Here is a 19,673-nt window from a genome sequence, read left to right as displayed (position 1 = left end):
CAGGGTAAAACAGGGGAACCTTTTGATACCAAATAACTGTAATGTCAGTTTTGTTGCAAGTCAACCTTTAAGCTATAGAAAGCAAGTCTTTAAACCTGATAGCTGTGGAGATCGGTAGTTCTACGCTGTTAAATGTGTTCTTTCTATGCCATTTAGTTAAACGAGAAGTCTCGTATGTGGGCTGCAAAGGACTTCTCTGAAGGTGAGCTCAAGAACGAAACGCTATTCGCTAGGTTCAAGACAGCAGAGATAGCCCAGCGGTTTGAGGAATGCTTCATAAAAGCTGTCAGCAGCTCGCGTATGACACCCACCCATTCGGTGAGTTTAGGTCAATACAAGGTTTTGTATGTTTTCATCTAGTGAGTAAAGGGATGCATGCAAGAGTTGATTGAACTTTCAGGGTGGAAAGAGTGAGGACAGGGGGATTCCTGCTCCAGCCCACCATGAGGCTGCACCATCCAAGTCGACGGTAGCTGAGCTTTTCAAGCCAAAGGGTAGTGAATGGATTTGTAGTGGATGCGCTGTTAAAAATAAAAGGGAAGTACACTCTTGCCCCTGTTGTAATACTAGTAAACCAGGCACTGATGATGACAAATCGTCAAAAGAGGTATCCGTCGCTACATGGTTGTGTTCTTTATAATCTTTTGCATAGAACTGTTCTGAGTAGGAGCCTTTTAGGTTATTCCTTAGTTCCAATTGTCATAAAAATGTCTATTATTGATTATATTATTGCCATATTGTTGATTACCCAGCAAGATTTTTATAAATATTTCATAAATTAGTATTCTACTGTTTAAACCAGCTAACATATTATAATAAGTTTGTAGCAGTTTGGTTTCTTGGCAACTTTTTTTTAGAGTTGTTTGTTCATGTTCACTTTCATCATTGCCCTTCCTTATTATGCCTGACGTTGCATTATGATCTCACCTTTCCGTTATGTTAGGCCTGTTGTTCACGCTGATTTCTATGATAGAGATCTATGCAAGTTAGCTAGCGAGTAGCAAGTTTCCATCATATAGCACATTGTTTGCAAAGCCTTTGGTTGTTAAGTTACATGTGGTCCAGAAGCCTATGATTTAAAGTTACATATTTAAAAACCCAAAGAAACCCAAAAACGTTAGTTAGATATTTTTTAATGCAGTCATATTTTAATGTCTAGATTACAAAAATCAAGCAGAGAAAAAACCTTAAATATTGACCATCATTTTGTAGAGTAAATCAACAAGTTGAGAATAATTGTCAAGAAAGTTTGTAAATAGATTCGATGTGATTACCTGAGATCACTTCTAAACAAGAATAAAATAGTACAACTGCTTCCGCCTATGAAAAAGGACGGTAGTTAGACCGAATAAACAAAATTTGTTCATTTGCTGTATTTTTCTAGTTTTTTAAAGACTATTGAACAGTTTTTTTTCTAACCACAATCCAAACATTTGGTGGTGGGCATGAATATTGAATACATTGTGAAATGTATCGGACCTATTTTTCAGCTTTCTTGGAGAGTAGACTAATTACTGTAATTTAAACTAGATATGACCTAGTGTGTTAAAAACGAACGAATAATCAATAACTTTAAAACGTTTCCATATTCTTATTTATGCAAAAACTTAATTCAGATTTGCCTCCATTAGTTTGACTCTTCAGTGATCAATATAATACCTTCATATTTGTGCATCTAAAGAAGTTGAACGCGATTACAAATTGCTTACCCTTGTATTGGTAGTAGGATTTGTATTCTTCACTAATAAGGAGTTTACTTTAAACAAGAATATAGAAAGCCGGCAAATATAAACATTGGCCCTAAACAATATATTTGTATTTGAATGATCAGCAAGCGGATTGTGGATAGTTGGCTTGCGTAAGACCAACAATTATAATCTGGGGTTGTCATTGGCCTGTTCTACCGCTTATGCGCAAACATGCGGAGTCACAGAAGTTGTTATTCTGAATCAGTACATTTGACAGTCTTGTGCCGTCTGAGAGATCGTAATGAGTAACCAATGTATGCATACCTAGTTCATGAGGTGGCAAGGCAGCGTTGGGTGTAATGGTTGGATCTCAGTTTGTGAAGTGGCAAGGCAGCTTTAGGTGTAATGGTTGGAGCTCAGTTCATGAAGTGGCAAGACAGCGTCGGGTGTAATGGTTGGATCTCAGTTCATGAAGTGGCAAGGCAGCTTTAGGTGTAATGGTTGGATCTCAGTTCATGAAGTGGCAAGGCAGCTTTAGGTGTAATGATTGGATCTCAGTTCATGAAGTGGCAAGGCAGCGTTGGGTGTAAGGGTTGGATCTCAGTTCATGAAGTGGCAAGGCAGCTTTAGGTGTAATGGTTGGATCTCAGTTCATGAAGTGGCAAGGCAGCGTTGGGTGTAATGGTTGGATCTCAGTTCATGAAGTGGCAAGGCAGCGTTGGGTGTAATGGTTGGATCTCAGTTCATGAAGTGGCAAGGCAGCGTTGGGTGTAATGGTTGGATCTCAGTTCATGAAGTAGCAAGGCAGCTTTAGGTGTAATGGTTGAAGCTCAGTTCATGAAGTGGCAAGGCAGCGTTGGGTGTAATGGTTGGATCTCAGTTCATGAAATGGCAAGGCAGCGTTGGGTGTAATGGTTGGATCTCAGTTCATGAAGTGGCAAGGCAGAGTTGGGTGTAATGGTTGGATCTCAGTTCATGAAGTGGCAAGGTAGCGTTGGGTGTAATGGTTGGATCTCAGTTCATGAAGTGGCAAGGTAGCATTGGGTGTAATGGTTGGATCTCAGTTCATGAAGTGGCAAGGCAGCTCTAGGTGTAATGGTTGGATCTCAGTTCATGAAGTAGCAAGGCAGCGTTGGGTGTAATGGTTGGATCTCAGTTCATGAAGTGGCAAGGCAGCTCTAGGTGTAATGGTTGGATCTCAGTTCATGAAGTAGCAAGGCAGCTTTAGGTGTAATGGTTGGAGCTCAGTTCATGAAGTGGCAAGGCAGCTCTAGGTGTAATGGTTGGATCTCAGTTCATGAAGTAGCAAGGCAGCGTTGGGTGTAATGGTTGGATGTTGATACTATAGGAGTTTGTTTGTCAATGAGTTTGGGGTAAAAGATTATTTGTGTGAGTTTCAAGATCGCCTACGATGCCTTTACAGACTTGTTGCAAATTGTTTGACCATTAAATGAGGAAGTGTTATTTTTTAGCTTCAGTCATGTAAATCTTTGTTATCCATTTATTATTTTACCTTATGTTTTTATCATTTTTATTTCTATTTATTATTTAATGTTAATATATATCTCTGCTTCGCATTATCCAACTCAAGTTATAACACCCTCTACTGTGTTAGCATTTCACTCACAAAATATGAACCATGTTTCTACACCCTCCTATCTGTTGATATCCCTCCCTTCCCATCATATGAGTAATGTTTATTACTCTCAAACATGGAAATATCCTTATCTCTATTTATGTAATCTGTACTACAACTCACCCATGTGTTGATGTTCCTCTCCTCCAATTGTGACAATTGTGATAACCCACTCCATATTTTAATATTCTTCCATAATACAAAGTAAGTTACAATAATTTTGCTGCATGTGTTTTTCACTTCATTAAAGCAAGCAAAGCATGGTTGCTAATATGCAGTTATAATAGCAGTACAGAGTTTCAAAGGATTGTGTCTTAGGTGACAACTGGTGAAGAGGGAGAGGAGCAGATGTTTGTAGAATGGAGTAAACTATTCCGCATGGGAGATGGTGAATGGAAGGAAAGGGGAGTTGGTGAGCTGAAAATCTTGCGCAATCCACAAAGTGGCGCCTACCGACTTATTATGAGAAGAGATCAGGTGTTGAAACTAGCTGCCAACCACCATCTCTGTTCTGGCATGAAAATCACTGCGGTGCGAAAGTACAGATCTTCTTTCTATTATAATCGTGTCCTCATTTTTCTGTTAGCCAATGATGAGCTCATATCCTTGCACTTTAAGTCTTGGCAGGCTCGCTGAGATGATGCAGATAAATATAGCTACCAGGATCATGAGACCTCGTTGGTCGGACTCTGGTCTGAGGCTATTGTTTTAGATAACATTTGTGAACTTCTTTAAAGGCTGGTTCACACTATATCGCCGTATGTCGGCATTGTCCTTTTGGCGTTCATCGTCGACTATGTGCACCACAAATCCATGGCATCGACGAAGCAACGCGGATACGTCGAGAAAGTTGGCAGCTTTCAAAGTTTCCCAATAGTTTGCCTCACATCAGAGACAGTCTGCACAATGTACACCATTTCAGCGATGGTAGTTAGCTAGAATGGATAGCGTAATCTATTTATTTCCATTTATGATAGTTACTGCAGAAACAAAGAGGTTCTTTTGAAAAAATTGACAAGAAAAATTAGAACACTGTGTTGCAGAGTATTCACTAATGCAAATGCGGATGCGTTTTTGGTAGTGCGGACATTGTTATCATCGATGATCATGAAGGTATTGTGACACCAACTCCGAGATACGGCAATTAAGTGTGAACCAACCTTAAGCTATAAAAAACAAGTCTTCAAACCCGATAGCAGTGAAGAAAGATCGCTCTAAGCTGTTGAAGTTGTTTTTTCTATGCCCTCTAGTTACATGAGAAGTCTCGTATGTGGGCTGCAAATGACTTCTCTAAAGGTGAGCTCAAGAACGAAACGCTATTCGCTAGGTTCAAGACTGCAGAGATAGCTCAGCTGTTTGAGGAATGCTTCACTAAAGCTGTCAGTAGCTCGCGTACGACACCCACCCATTCGGTGAGTTGAAGTGGATGCAAGGTTTTGTATGTTTTTATCTAGTGAGCAAAGAGATGCATGCAAGAGTTGATTGATCTTTCAGGGTGGAAACAGTGGGGACAGTGGGATTCTTGCTTCAGCCCACCATGAGGCTGCACCATCCAAGTCGACGCTAGCTGAGCTCTTCAAACCAAAGGGCAGTGAATGGATTTGTAGTGGATTTGCTGTTAAGAATAAAGGGGAAGTACACTCTTGTCCCTGTTGCAATACTAGTAAACCAGGCACTGATGGTGACAAATTGTCAAAAGAGGTATCTGTCACTACATGATTGTGTACTTTGTATTCTTTTGCATAGAACTGTTCTGAGTAGGAGCCTTTTAGGTTATTCCTTAGTTCCAATTGTCATAGAAATGCCTATTATTGATTATATTATTGCCATATTGTTGATTCCCCAGCAAGATTTCTGTAAATATTTCTAAAATTAGTGTTCTATTGTTTAAACCAGCTAACATACTCGAAGCTTGTAGCGGTTTGGTTCCTTGGCGACTGTTTGTAGATTTGTTTTTTCATGTTCACTTTCATCGTTGCCCTTCTTTATCATGCCTGTCCCTGCATTACGATCTCACCTTTCCATTATGTTAGGCCTGCTGTTTACACTGATTTCTATTATGGAGACCTATGCAGGTTAGCTAGCGCAGTAGGAAGTTTTAATCTCATAGCATGTTGTTCCCAAAGCTTTTAGTGGGTTACATGGGTTCTAAAAGCCTATGATTTAAGGTTACCATTTCTCCAAAGAGATATTTTCGATATGCTGTCCTGCCCTAGCGAATGCAATAGAATCCATTTGTTCCATCCTATATTGTATTCTATATTATATATTACATTGTCCTGCTCCACACCACAGCAATCAAGTTCTGACACTCAGATCGCCTTCCTTCAGCAGCAATTGGCAGCAGTAACTGCAATGTTGGAAATGTCTCTTCAGCACCTATCTATTAGGCCGCCTGCATACCCAACCAGTTTCTCAGGCTATGGTAAACTTACTAGAGGCACTTCTCCCGTCTTCCAGGCTGAACTGCTGCCAAAGAACCTCCAGCTAGGTTTGCTTGTCTGTCTGATTTTCTGTCCATTTCACCCTTTTACACTTGTGTCTGTTCCTATCGACTGTAAATGGGAGTAGTATATGTCACTTTAACATGAATGGAATTTGTATTTAATGGGTAATATTAATCATTCACTCACGTAGCAGTTGGAGGGACGAGGCAGACTTGAAAGTGCCAGCTTATTTATATCTTTTTTACTTAGGTACATACCCTCACCTGCAGAAACAGTCGACCACTCCATCAAGAGCGCAACCCAGCAAACCTGTGCTCACTCAACAGGAAATGCAAGCGGCTGCAGTCGCCGCCGCCGAGCATGGATATAATGATAGGGAATACTACATTGATGATGGCGGTGACGATTATTACGAAGACGATTATAGCGAGAATGGCTACGAAACAGGCTATGTAGGAGCGGAAGGTAAATGGTAACGGTAGTCACCATTTCTTTTTATTATTCGGTCTACTAACTAGTCCGCAGCATCAATTAGCATCAGTCATTGTGTTCAGATGTGACTACACTGAGGGTTTTTCTCCGATAGTTTTACTTTTTCGCTATGCAACAGGCACGCAACTTCACCAATTAATATGTAAATGTTGTTTTTTGTTCCTTTGTGTTGAGTTGTGGGATTATTTTTAAACACAAAGGGATGGGAGACGGTCATAATTACACACAGCAGTAATTTTGAGAGCATATTTACTTGGGCATAACCATTCACGCTCCTGACATGATGCTGAACTAACACAAACCCTTATAGTAATACTGGCTCACAATTACACATGCAGGTGCTATTTGGCATTTCTATTGATTTGCCGTTTCGCAAACAGTGCCTTGAATTGGTCTATTTGCAGGGTATAGTACCACAGCCTACATGCTGGAAACCTCAGCTTCTAGCAGACCCATGTTGCAGCCCCGGTTCTTTGGGCAACCAGAAAAAACACACCCTAAACTAGCAGAGCTGAAACCTGCAGAACCCGGAGTGCCGTCAAATGTTTTGATAGGTAAGTGGCAATCATAATATCAACAGTGGTACTATTAATAATGAATGAATTGTTTGCAGAATATACAGAGCATATCATGTGAGCGCTCTTAGATGCCCTATGCGTACTATAGAGGGGTGCGTATGGCAAAATATTTAAAATATATCTATCGTGTATTGTAGTATATGATAGATGTTTGGTTAGTGCTGCACTTATCTATATATCTGCTACGTACAACTTTCATTGATATATGACTAACACGGTAGCTATTTTATCGAAGACCCATGAACGGCATCAAATGAAATACCTTCAGCATGCACTGATAGGTAAAGCAAATGTTCAGTTATTGTAGCTTAAAAGGATTACGTTTATAAAGATCCCAAGCCATGACCTTTGCTGGCACATCCCCATGTATACCCTTATTGATTGTCAAAGGCCTTATTAATTGTCAATGGTCAATTCACTGACATGGTTATCATGTACCATCATAGACTCCACTCAAGGCCAAAATCACTCTATTTCTATTGAAGTTGTGAGGGAATGCGATCTGAATCTGACCGATCGCATATCTCCTGCACGCAGGGAATCTGAAAGCACCTTTATTCCTAAACTGCCTTGTGTGGCTAGCTAATAATGCCCTCAGCGGGATATGTTTCTCGAATTAAAATCTGCTATTATGAATGCTGTGGAATGGAAAGCCATATATAATTTTATTCAAATGTAGGAAACTCAAATCATCATCTGTCACCCTCCTGTGTCTGTCTTCAGTTGTGATATATATCAGTAACAACCACCTCATGTAAATTTTGTGTTACAGTTAAAGAATGTTAATCAGTCTTGTTTCAGGCACTCTCTGAGCAAGTAGTTGTGTTACAGCGAGGAAGGAAGGAGAGGGAGTAATTGTGTGCATTTTAGGCGCTTTGAAATCTTTTTGTTTTAATAACAACAAAGTGTTTCTTTTTGTTTTCACTTAAAAAGATTAGCACAAAATATTATAAATGTTAATAAATAAATAATAATAAATAAATAATAACAATATAATAATAATAAATAAATATTAATAATGTTATAAACAGTTACATCTCATCAATGCATTCTCCGAAATACCATTTCCTTCGAGTTGAGGTTTGTGTATTATTACGGATTACAGATAACAGTAAATTACAGAAATACAGTCAAACATGGATAACTCGAACTTCAAGGGACCGAGCAAAAGTGTTCGAATTATCAGAGCGTTCAAGTTATCAGAGCACTGTCACAAGTCCATATATTTACTTATTTATTAGTAGATACATGTACATATACAAACTATAATATAAATCAAAAGCACAAATGGCTTGTTTCAAATTAAATGCTTCTAATGTAAAGTTTAAAACGTTTTCATGAAAAAGTATAGAGATTTTTCTATCACTTGAGATTGGTTTGTTGTTTGAGGTGATGTTATTGCCAGGACGTTTTTCAGATTGACATTGGCAAAACTTGATCGTTGTTGAAATGCTCAAAAGAAAAGACAGTTTTTTCTTTTGGGGTTTTACCCACGATCAATTTTGCCGTTTTTTCTTGAAGTTTATGCAGATTACCTTACTTTACCTGGGATTCGTTAAGAGCAACACTCCGAGGCAGTTCAATTAGAAGTTTTACGAGGTTTTACGGTACATTCTATATCACTCACGCTTTTTTAATAAATACTTATTGAATGTACACACGTATTCTGCGTTTAAGTCAAACGATGAATAGTTTTTTGTAGCTCAGACAACGTATACGTTTAATTACAACATTTTTTAAGACGTTTTAAACATTCAACATTCCGACGTTGATTCAACACGGAATCAACGTCGGAAAACTATTCATCACGGGCTAGCCGGGTCACGCACTCCAGGATTTTCGCCACGCACATACAAAATAAAAACAACATGCGATTTTTGTTTTGTATGTGCGTGGCGAAAATCCTTGCGCGCGTGACCCGGCTAGCCCGTGCTATTCATCGTATCGCAGTATAAATCAAATTTCACCAAACTTTTAGAAAAGTCGTTGACAAAAATATTTTGCCGATGGTAGTAATAACGACGCTTATGAATTACGAAAAGATGAAGTTTACCTCTATGGCTTTGAATAAAGTGATTTTCTAAAGCGATAACAACCGTTTCGGTAGCCGTTGGGCAAAAAAACAGTTCGAATTAACAGTGTTGAGTTCGAATTATCTATAGCAATTTATCATGACGTGGGAACGCACCAAAGAAAATGTTCGAATTAACCATGTGTTCGAGCTATCCATGGGCGAGTTATCCATGTTTGACTGTATTTATCTGATTACAAAAGATAAATAGTTTGACAGTCTTGGTGGGTAATGTTTAATCAAATCCATTGACAACAAAGTTTTCTGACGTTTGCTTTTATCTCTTACATCCATTAAACAAATGACTGAAGATGTTTTAACTCGTGTTTGTTATTGTCACATTTCATAGCGCAGGTTTTTTAAACCAACTTTCATCCCTAATGTTCCTTGCTGCCTGTTGCTTTCGAACAAAACCACATTCTGGTGCCTGGCCGCTGCATTAGTAGAATAATGGTATCTGCCTCATCTTTGTTGATTTTCTGGTGAGGTCAAGCTTATATCATAGCAGTGGTCTGATGCCTGCAGGACTGCTTAGGCTAGTGACTATTGCAATGTTTTGAATTCCTAATCAAATACGTTTTCTGTAAAGTTATGGTTCAACTCTTTACAAGTTGAACATTTCTTTCTGCATTGTATTTCATTAAAACAGTACATACTGTAATCACCTCTAGTACATACTGTAATCACTTCTAGTATTTACTGTAATCACCTCTAGTACATACTGTAACCACCTCTAGTACATACTGTAATCACCTCTAGTACATACTGTAATCACCTCTAGTACATACTGTAATCGCTTCTAGTACATATTGAAATGACCTCTAGTACATACTGTAATCACCTCTAGTACATACTGTAACCACCTCTAGTACATACTGTAATCACCTCTAGTACATACTGTAATCGCTTCTAGTACATATTGTAATCACCTCTAGTACATGCTGTAGTCACCTCTAGTACATACTGTAACCACCTCTAGTACGTACTGTAATCGCTTCTAGTACATATCGTAATCACCTCTAGTACATACTGTAATCACCTCTAGTACATGCTGTAATCACCTCTAGTGCATTCTGTAATCACCTCTAGTACATACTGTAATCACCTCTAGTACATACTGTAATCACCGCTAGTACATATTGTAATCACCTCTAGTACATACTATAATCACCTCTAGTACATGCTGTAATCACATCTAGTACATACTGTAATCACCTCTAATACATACCATGTATCACCTCTAGTACATACTGTAGTCACCTCTAGTACTTACTGTAATCACATCTAGTACATACTGTAATCACCTCTAGTACATACTGTAGTCACCTCCAGTACATACTGTAATCACCTCTAGTGCATACTGTAATCACCTCTAGTACATACTGTAATCACCTCTAGTACATACTGTAACCACCTCTACTACATACTGTAATCACCTCTAGTACATACTGTAATCAAATCTAGTACATACTGTAATCACCTCTACTACATACTGTAATAACCTTTGGTACATACTGTAGTCACCTCTAGCACATGCTGTAATCACCTCTAGCACATGCTGTAATCACCTCTAGCACATGCTGTAATCACCTCTCAGGCTGAAAACAAGGCTTTGTGATGATAACTTCTAGTAAAGAAATCATTAACTCCAACTCCAGTTTTGCCTGCAATAACAACAGCAAATGCAACCAGTTAAATGTTACCATTCTTAAATTATTATAGATATGAAATTATAGAAATGGCCCCAAAGGCATAGAGACTTGTTCTTGGGAAAAGCTGAGTGGTTCTGATCAGCAGTGAAATAATTAGCAAATACAATTAGCAACTTTATAAAATGCTGTTTATATCTAAGCAGACTCTTGCATGATACCTCTTTGTAGGTGAGGAAGATGAAGAGAGGATATTTTGTAACCGAGCCAAGCTGTACAAGTTTGACCCGGTGATCAACGAGTGGAAGGAACGAGGTGTTGGTGAATTGAAGTTGCTCAAACACGCCGAAAATGGTTTGTATTAATACGATGTCTCACTTCGCTGCCTTTCATGTTACAATCTCTAAGATAGTTTTGGTTAGTGTAAAGATTGTGACTCGCAGGTACAGTAAGGATACTGCTGCGCAGAGAACAAGTATTCAAATTAGTCTGCAACCACCTTATACAACCCTCCATTAAGCTTCTCCCTATGACGACCTCCGAGACTGCTTGGTGTTGGTTTGCCAAGGACTATGCTGACACTAGCATCGAAGGTAAGTCGAAACACCAACAGTGTTCTGCTCAATCCTACAGTATAGCTTTATACTTACTCATCTTTCCTCGTATTTATTGTCACTCCTATGCTTCCTTAGAGCATAATTGACAAACTAATTTGGGTATTTGCTCCGTTTAGATGGCCCTGTAGAAAGAATTGCTGTGCGATTCAAGAATATCGCTATAGCCACAGAGTTTAAACAAAAGTTTGAAGAAAGTCAGGAGTTTGTAAGACGAGCACAGGAATCTCGAGCTGACCTTCCTGCAGTCGGTGAGCATTTGATCAGTGTGTGTGTGTGTGTGTGTGTGTGTGTGTGTGTGCGTGCGTGCGTGCGTGCGTGCGTGCGTGCGTGCGTGCGTGCGTGCGTGCGTGCGTGCGTGCGTGCGTGCGTGTGAACTTGTAAATGCATGCAATTGGGGACTCACACCAGAATTTAACAGACAAATTGGGGACGTTCGGAAATTGGGGACGTCCCCAATCTTTTAAACCCTTTTTTCTTATAAAAAACTAAAAAATATATAGTTTAATCCAACTCCCGACAAAATCTGAGCACTGTCCCCAATTACCTGCATTTGTACGAGAACATCTGTGAGTGTGGGTGTGTGTAAAAGTATGTAAGTCCCCATTAAGTTTGTTAAATTCTTACACACATTTGACCTGTTTCCATTTGTGAGTAGGCAAATATTTTCGGAGTTTTCTTCTCATAGAAACTTTTTACCTAACAATTGGGGACATTATATCTTATTGGGGAGCTAATTTCTACCTTGTAAAAACTCACAATATTTGCGAGTTGCTACAAGAATGAAATTACAAGAGATGAAAACTCACAATATTTGTGAGTGAAAAGTCACAATATTTGTGAGTTTTTTTAAAATGTAGCTTCAGAAGCAAATTGAGCGTTTATACTATTTTTGAACTTATGTTTAGCTAAAGGCTATTTGGCTCTTCTGCATTACAAATGTATTTTGTAGTTTAGCATTTGCAGAGTTTTTTTTTACAATATAATGTATTTGGTCAGCAGTTATACACGCTCAGAAGACATTTGAAAGTGTCTTTAATAATCCTTGAGAGCTCTTGTACTTTTTCAAATATTCCCACATATGCATCCTTCTTTACTTACTAGCTTTTATTTTTAGTATGGTTGTAGTTTATACGCAATTAAAAAAAAATTGCGCTTTATTATTCAAAAGATTTGTTTGAATTCATTACGTACATTTCTTACATAAGTTATAGATAGCTGCATAAAATCTCAGGTTAATTTCACATAGTCTTAAGCATAAGATCTCTGTACATGTACTTTATTGACTTCAAATCTTGATCCATTGTATGTCTTTGCAAGAACTTTACTACATCATCCTTCCTTGATATTTTTAGACTGAATAAAATATTAAAATAAAACATGTAGCCTCCAATGCTTTCTCTAACTCGTTTACATTTTTCCTATATCTATGAATAATAATGGTCAAAATTCTGATTTAAAATATATTTTAAAAGTTAACTTGAATGTCTGATAATTTTGGTTCAAAACATTTAAAACAAACATTATTAAACCAATTTCAAGTGTCTCTGCAAATTTGTAATCTGAGATCTGTATGTTGTTAGAATTCAATGAAATTTTCTGTTTTTTCTTTCTCAGACCAACGGTCCATCATTGAACTTTTTTACTATGTAGTATTCTTTCATCAGCTCCACTAAAAAACTTTCGTTGCTGTTTGACAAGGTAGTATATCTTTAGAGAATGAAACAGCTAGATGGAAAATTCTGCCATACGTTTATCGCTCCTCATTGAAAATACTTATAGTTGTTTTAGAAAATATATATATTTCATCAAGTTTATATTGAGTATGTTAACAATACCAATCTTTTATCTAAAGCTTGATTGTAATTTAACTCCTATGTCCCTAGGCTTGCTTTTCATGTATGGCTTGAAAACAATGGAATTATACAAGTTTCTAGTTTAATCAATTGCGGTTATCAATGTGTAAAACTAAGCAGCAGTGTCAACATTTAATGAATATATTTAATTCTTTTTGGCTTTTGGATTTTTGAAAAAGTGCTTGTCCAAACCCCTCACCTGTTCTTTTTACTTTTGTTTATAATAGTTAATCATGCTGACGCAATGTAAATATGTTGATAACTGACATTGCTAGCAGTATAAAATGAGATACGGCAACAAAATTAATTCAGTAACGTAATTAAATTTGTTGTCTGTTTATGTCAATCGCTAATGGCCTAACGCTGAGTTATCCTTTGTACATCATACATGTGTATCATCATTAATAGTTCCTAAATTAAATTGAAAAAGTGTCATAATATGTATATTTATTACTCAACAAAGATTTCATAGGCAACTATAGAACTTTTGAACTGAGTTTGAAGTAGAAATGAAGTCATGCATAACTTTTACTAGCATAATTATGAAAGTGTGCACATGAGATTGCACATGAAATTGTCCACCAAGCACATGAAATTGGCAAAAAATTAGGTATACAAAAAGGCAAAGTGTTTTTGCATACTCGCAAACAATAAAAATATTTTTTGGAGTGTTAAATGGGTGTGAAATACTGACCGCAAATAATCGTCAACATGAATGATTTTTTTAATGTTTATTTTTACTTCGTTCATGGGAATGCAACAGATTAAAATTTTTTTAATTTTATTGTAGTATTCATCATATATAATTTTAGCTGGATTTCAGTAGTGTATATATGTAAGAGCCTAATACGGTTCAGTGAATGCATGAAACTTTGTTTGTTATACGATACAAAGCCAAATGCGCTTAGCTAACGTCTCAGCAAATAAGCAATGCATACTGAAAATCTATATATAAATATCAGTGTCTTTTTGCCTTTTATTGTATGTTCATTTATAATAAGTATGCATTGTTTTAACATAACAATACATAACTTACATGACTCTCTCATAAGCTTGATTGATATGATAAGCAAGAATATTACAATCAGTAGAGAGCTGTAGTAGAACTGAAACAGGCACAGTATAAATTACACAAATATATAAAAAGTACACAGAAATAAATGCAGTACGCAGAAATAAAAAAAAACACCTTCATTTGAAACCGTCATTTTTATTACCCGTGCAAAATCGGGCAATCTGCTTGTTTTATATAAAGCAAGAGAGGCTGCTACCTATTTGTTAAAATTCACAACAATAAAAAATCTAAAGAAGTTAGACCAATATAAAGAAAAACATTTTTTATAATTAAAACACAAAAAGAAATCAAAACTTTTGTTGATCACCAAAAAATACCAAATAGTAGATCCCTGGTCAAAGATTTTCAAAATCACACTGGCAAAACTGCTAGCAATTTCTTGTTAACTGTTTTTTTAATTATTCTTGACAAAGTTATTACTTGCGCTGTTTTAATTAAAAAAGTTTACAGGTAAACGTTTGTTATTTTGCTATTTTTAATTTTGTTCCAAAAACTTTGCAATTATTTTTTATAGATTGCATTGTAACAAACTAATTTTAGATATTAATAGCGATAGGGCAATAAATTAATTATGGTGCTGTTGTTATTGTGATTCCTAATTTGAAGTAAACAGTTTTATGAGAATTATTCTATAGCGGGCCATTGACTACTTCTGTTGGAAAGCTTACCTACAGTTTTAATGTTTGAAAAACCGACTCATTTAACTTTTTGTTGGTCATAGTTGCTTGTTTTTCTAGTAGTTACTTTAAAAAACTCTCACAGCATTGGTAAAATTTTCGTGCTATTTGAGATTTGTTTGCCAACATATTATCGCTTCTCAACTTTTGCCTGTCATACCTTGAGCCTGTAGTGTCTTGCTTATGATTATGTAACATCGCAGAACTACAAGTTAAATATAGAGAACAAAGAAACTTATTCAGTACTGCTGGTCATCTGTAATGACAAGATTATAACATTGGATGCTTTACACACCAAATCAAAGACAAATAAGATGTTTACTTCCATAAAATTTGTGCTATACAATTTACAAATATTCAATGAGTTTATTATTTTCAATTTACTCCGTTCTATAATATTCTATTGGCACAAGGCTTTATTGTTAATTAAAAACCAAGCAGATGCAGTGAGTGAGACATGTTTTTAATAAAATAGTAGCTTGTAAATTTCACAGACACTGCAAATAATTTGTCAATAATTTACCTAGGCGCGAGATTTTGAACTTCATTTGCAATATCACCCAGTTAGCCTCAAACAGAACAAATTGTATTTGTTTTGTATTAATGATACTCATGTTCACATTCACTTTAAATCGTATTGTTTTTACTATGCCAATCTTTTTAAGAAAATGCGTACTTATTTGCCAATATAAGTAGCTTTCAAAATGCATCAAATTACTGCTCAGGCGCCAAAGAGTAATGTTATATGTTTTAAATAGAGAAAATAAAGTGAACCACCTGTAATAATCAAGCCGGATCATATTTTCAAAATATTACATCTGAATTGATGTTGCACACAAAGATCACTGTTAACATAAACTATACAGACATAGATCAATGTTGTCAAATATTTCCCATGGAAACATCCTATTTGACATTCGCAAGAATTTTTTATAGATTGCAGTGTAGCAAACTAATTTTAGATATCAATAGTGCAATGATTTCCTTATTGTTCTATTGTTATTGTGATTGCTAATTTGAACTAATCAGTTTTATGAGAATTATTTTATAACTGGTCATTGACAACTTTGGTTGTAAATTTTATCTACAGTTTCAATGTTTGGAAAACCCATCTAATTGTACTTTGTGTTACTGATAGTTGCTCTTTTTTCCATAATTACTTTGAAAAAGTCTCACGGCATTAGTGAATATTTGATGCTGTTTGCGATTTGTCTGACCCAACATGTTATCGCTTCTCAATCTTTGCCTGTCATACCTTGAGCCTGTAGTGTCTCGCTTATGATTATGTAACATCGTAGAACCACAAGTCAAATATAGAGAACAAAGAAACTTATTCAGTACTGCTGGTCATATACAATAACAAGATTATAACATTTGATGCTTTATACACCAATCAAAGACAAATCAAATGTTTACTCTCATAAAGTTTGCTCTTGCTAGCATATACAATTTACAAATATTCGATGAAATTAGTATTTTCTGACTACTTTGCTCTACAGTATTCTATTCTGCGCAAAGCTTTATGGTTAGCTAAAATGCAAGCAGACTCAGCAAGTGAGACATGTTGTAAATGCTATGGTGGCTTCAAAATCCCCAGACACTGCAAATAGTTTTTAAGAATCTACCCAGGTGCCAGGTTTTAAACTTTATTTGCAACATCACCTAGCTAGCCTCGAACAGGAAATATTACATTTGTTTTGGATTAATGATAGTCATGCTCACATTCATTTCAGATCACATGATTTTCACTAAGCCCATTTTTTAAGGAAATGCGTACATATTTGCCTATCTAAACAGCTTTCGCAGTGCATCAAATCACTGCATAGTTTCCAAAGAGTTATCACATGCATCCTAAATAGAAAAAATAAAATGAACATTAGCTAACAATCAAGACAAATCATATTTTTAAAATATTTCATCTAAATTGATGTTGTTCCCATAAACTACTATTATCATACGCTATACTGACATAGGGCAATATTGTCAAATGATTTATTTGATAACATTATGAAAAACAAAACGTAATATGGAACACAAATTAATTCTTTAATTGGACTATCGAATTTACAAAGAGTTGAACAGTTATATTTTAAAACAAATATGAAGGGTATTTCTTATGAAACCTTTTTCAATTTCTCAAGAGAAATTTAGTATTTTGACAATTTATATGCAATTTAACCATGAGCAACTTGTACCAGAAGAAAATTATGATAGACAAAGAATTATATCACCCCAACTATGGAAGGTTTGAAGCCATGTATTTACTGATTTGCTTTAGTTTTTAATTTAAATTACAATTGGAAAAATCTTTTAAACCCAAAATGCATGATTCTCAAAGTTGATTGTTGGAATATCACACTTACAAAGTTTTTTTATTTTGCATCACATTAGATAGTTCGGTTGATGTACCGGCTTGCACAGCAAGAACTCTAATAGTGAGTGATTATTGCAAAGTTGTTTTCTAGTGCCGTTGTTTTTGTAATAATTTTTGTTTAATATCCGTCGTTTTGGTATACTTTCAGTGTTGGTAGAGAATCTCCTGAACCAAGTAAATAATATTATTTTCCACTTATTTTCTGCTAAACATTAAGCAGCAAGGGTCCAGGTAATCATGATGCAACATCAAACAGCAACAAGATCTATTAATAGAACAAAGGAAATTATGCAATACGGTTACTTGCAGGCAATAATAAGATCATATGGTTTGCGACTTTTACATAGTCTCTCATCCAGAGAAGAAATTTTTCTTTTAAGATATGCTCTCCATAACATACTACACTTTAAAATATTTAACGGTTTTAATTACAATTCTAATTTTATATGAAGCAAGAGAGGCTGATAATTGCTTATAAAATTCACAATAATAAAAAGTCTGCAGGAATGATACCAATTTGCAAAAATATTTTTGATAATTTAGACACGAAGTTAAACAAAAACTTGTGTTGAGTACCAATAATTACCAACTGGTAGATCCCTTGTTGAAAATTCGCAAAAGCACACTTGCAAAATTGCCTGATGATCCTTGTCAACTGTTTTTTATTACTGCTGACAAAGTTATTACTTTTGGTCTTTTACTCAAGGAAGGTCACGAGCCAAAACTCCTGTTTTGTCAATTTGTAATTTCGTTTGAAAAACTACACAAGTCTTTTTAGAAATTGCATTGTAACAAAATAATTTTAGATATCAATAACAATAGTGCAATAACCTACTTATTGTTCTATTGTGATTGCTAATTTGAACTAAACATTTTTTTTAGAATTATTCTATAGCTGGCCATTCACTACCTTTGTTGAAAAGCTTACCTATAGTTTTAAAGATTGGAAAACTCATCTCACTTTACTTTCCGTAGCTCATACATGTATATGGCCACCCCCTTTTATTAATAATTGCTTTGAAAAAGTCTCACAGCATTGATAAACTTTCTGCTCTGTTTGAGAGTTTTCTGAGCCAACATGTTTATGACTGTTGAAACTTTGCCTGTCATACATTGAACATGTCTTGTTTTGCTTATGATTATGTAATATTGAAGAAGGATCAATTAAACTTAGGGAACAAAGAGTAGTAATTGCAGTAATTCAATACTGCAATCAGTAAAATGCAGCGCTGCTCATGCACAATGACAAGATTATAATATTTTCTGCTTGTACACTAAATCAAAGACAAATAAGATCCTAAACTCTTATAAAGTTTGTGCACAATAGCATATACGCTTTACAAATATTAAATGAACTTAACATTTTCCGTCTACGCAGTTCTATAATATTCTATTCTGTGCGCGGCTTTATGGTTAGCTAAAAACCAAGCAGATTCAGTGAGTGAGACATGTTGTTAATGAAATGGTAGTTTGTAAATCTCACAGACACTACAAATAATTTGTGGAAAATCTACCTAGGCACAAAATTTTAAACTTTATTTGCAACATCAGATAGTCATGCTCACTTTTATTTTATATCACATGGTTTCCACTATGCCCATTTTTTTTTAAAGACATGCGTACATATTTGCCAATCTAAACAGCTTTCACAATCTATCAACTTACTGCTCAGTTGCCAAAGAGTTATGCCATGCGTTTTGAATCGAAAAAGTAAAGTGAACAACAGTTAACGGTAAAGACGAATCACCTTTTCAAAATATTTCATATTATTGGATGTTGCTCACATAGATGATTATTATCATAAACAATACTGACTTAGTAAAATATTGCCGAAGGTTTCCCGTTGAAATGTTATACTTAAAAATTTATTAAATACTTAAAGAATTTGATAGTTACTGTCTATTTTTATTTTTAAAAACTTCAATATGAATTAAAAGCCAAACAGGCATAGCAAGTGAAATGTGTTTGAAAGGTTGTATTCTGTTTCACAGATTCTGAAGATAATCTGGCAAATACCTACTTAGCGGACAGCAAATCACCTTTAGTTGCAATATTGTCTTTTAGCTGTACACAAATTATATTATATTTGTATTGCATTAGTGTTGTTGTCTTGTGTATGTGTGCCAATTATAGGCTCAATAGTTTCTATCATGCAAATATTTGAAAGAAAATAAATATATTTTAATACACCTAATAGTTTTCGTACAAGAATTGGTAAAAATCCCAAAATAATAGGTTAAATGTCATACACACCCATGATAATAATTCCAAAACCAAAATGAGGATATATTATCGCAATGCTATTTATATTATTTGGTTAAACTAATGTTTGCAAAATTAATCGTTGAAACAACAAACACACCTCCGATTACTCAATGTTCCATGAATTTTTTATGGATGAAAGTATACTTAATTAATTCATTAATATTCTAAAAGTAAGGATTGTATTTTAATTAACGGTGTTGATAATATTCGTAGTTATTGAAACAGCATTGAGAAATTTTATGACTGTATGT

The 19,673-nt window shown here is 35.5% G+C and overlaps 1 protein-coding gene across 1 annotated transcript in view; it reads left to right on the top strand.

Annotated features, from left to right (window-relative positions):
- Nucleotides 1–19,673, top strand: part of LOC137406699 (E3 SUMO-protein ligase RanBP2-like) — a 31,534-nt gene that overhangs the window by 3,339 nt on the left and 8,522 nt on the right. Inside the window, exons 3-14 of the mRNA XM_068093313.1 lie at nucleotides 157–318; nucleotides 401–607; nucleotides 3,643–3,863; nucleotides 4,062–4,173; nucleotides 4,575–4,736; nucleotides 4,819–5,025; nucleotides 5,620–5,815; nucleotides 6,021–6,236; nucleotides 6,668–6,817; nucleotides 10,793–10,915; nucleotides 11,005–11,154; nucleotides 11,295–11,426. Of these exons, the coding sequence (XP_067949414.1) occupies nucleotides 157–318; nucleotides 401–607; nucleotides 3,643–3,863; nucleotides 4,062–4,173; nucleotides 4,575–4,736; nucleotides 4,819–5,025; nucleotides 5,620–5,815; nucleotides 6,021–6,236; nucleotides 6,668–6,817; nucleotides 10,793–10,915; nucleotides 11,005–11,154; nucleotides 11,295–11,426 (2,038 nt within the window). The remainder of the gene's footprint in view (nucleotides 1–156; nucleotides 319–400; nucleotides 608–3,642; nucleotides 3,864–4,061; nucleotides 4,174–4,574; nucleotides 4,737–4,818; nucleotides 5,026–5,619; nucleotides 5,816–6,020; nucleotides 6,237–6,667; nucleotides 6,818–10,792; nucleotides 10,916–11,004; nucleotides 11,155–11,294; nucleotides 11,427–19,673) is intronic.

The sequence above is a fragment of the Watersipora subatra genome, chromosome 10 (assembly GCF_963576615.1).
Source record: "Watersipora subatra chromosome 10, tzWatSuba1.1, whole genome shotgun sequence".
Classification (NCBI taxonomy): Eukaryota; Metazoa; Bryozoa; class Gymnolaemata; order Cheilostomatida; family Watersiporidae; genus Watersipora; species Watersipora subatra.
Note: the sequence above shows the minus strand (reverse complement) of the source record. Positions and strands in the feature narration are given on the sequence as shown.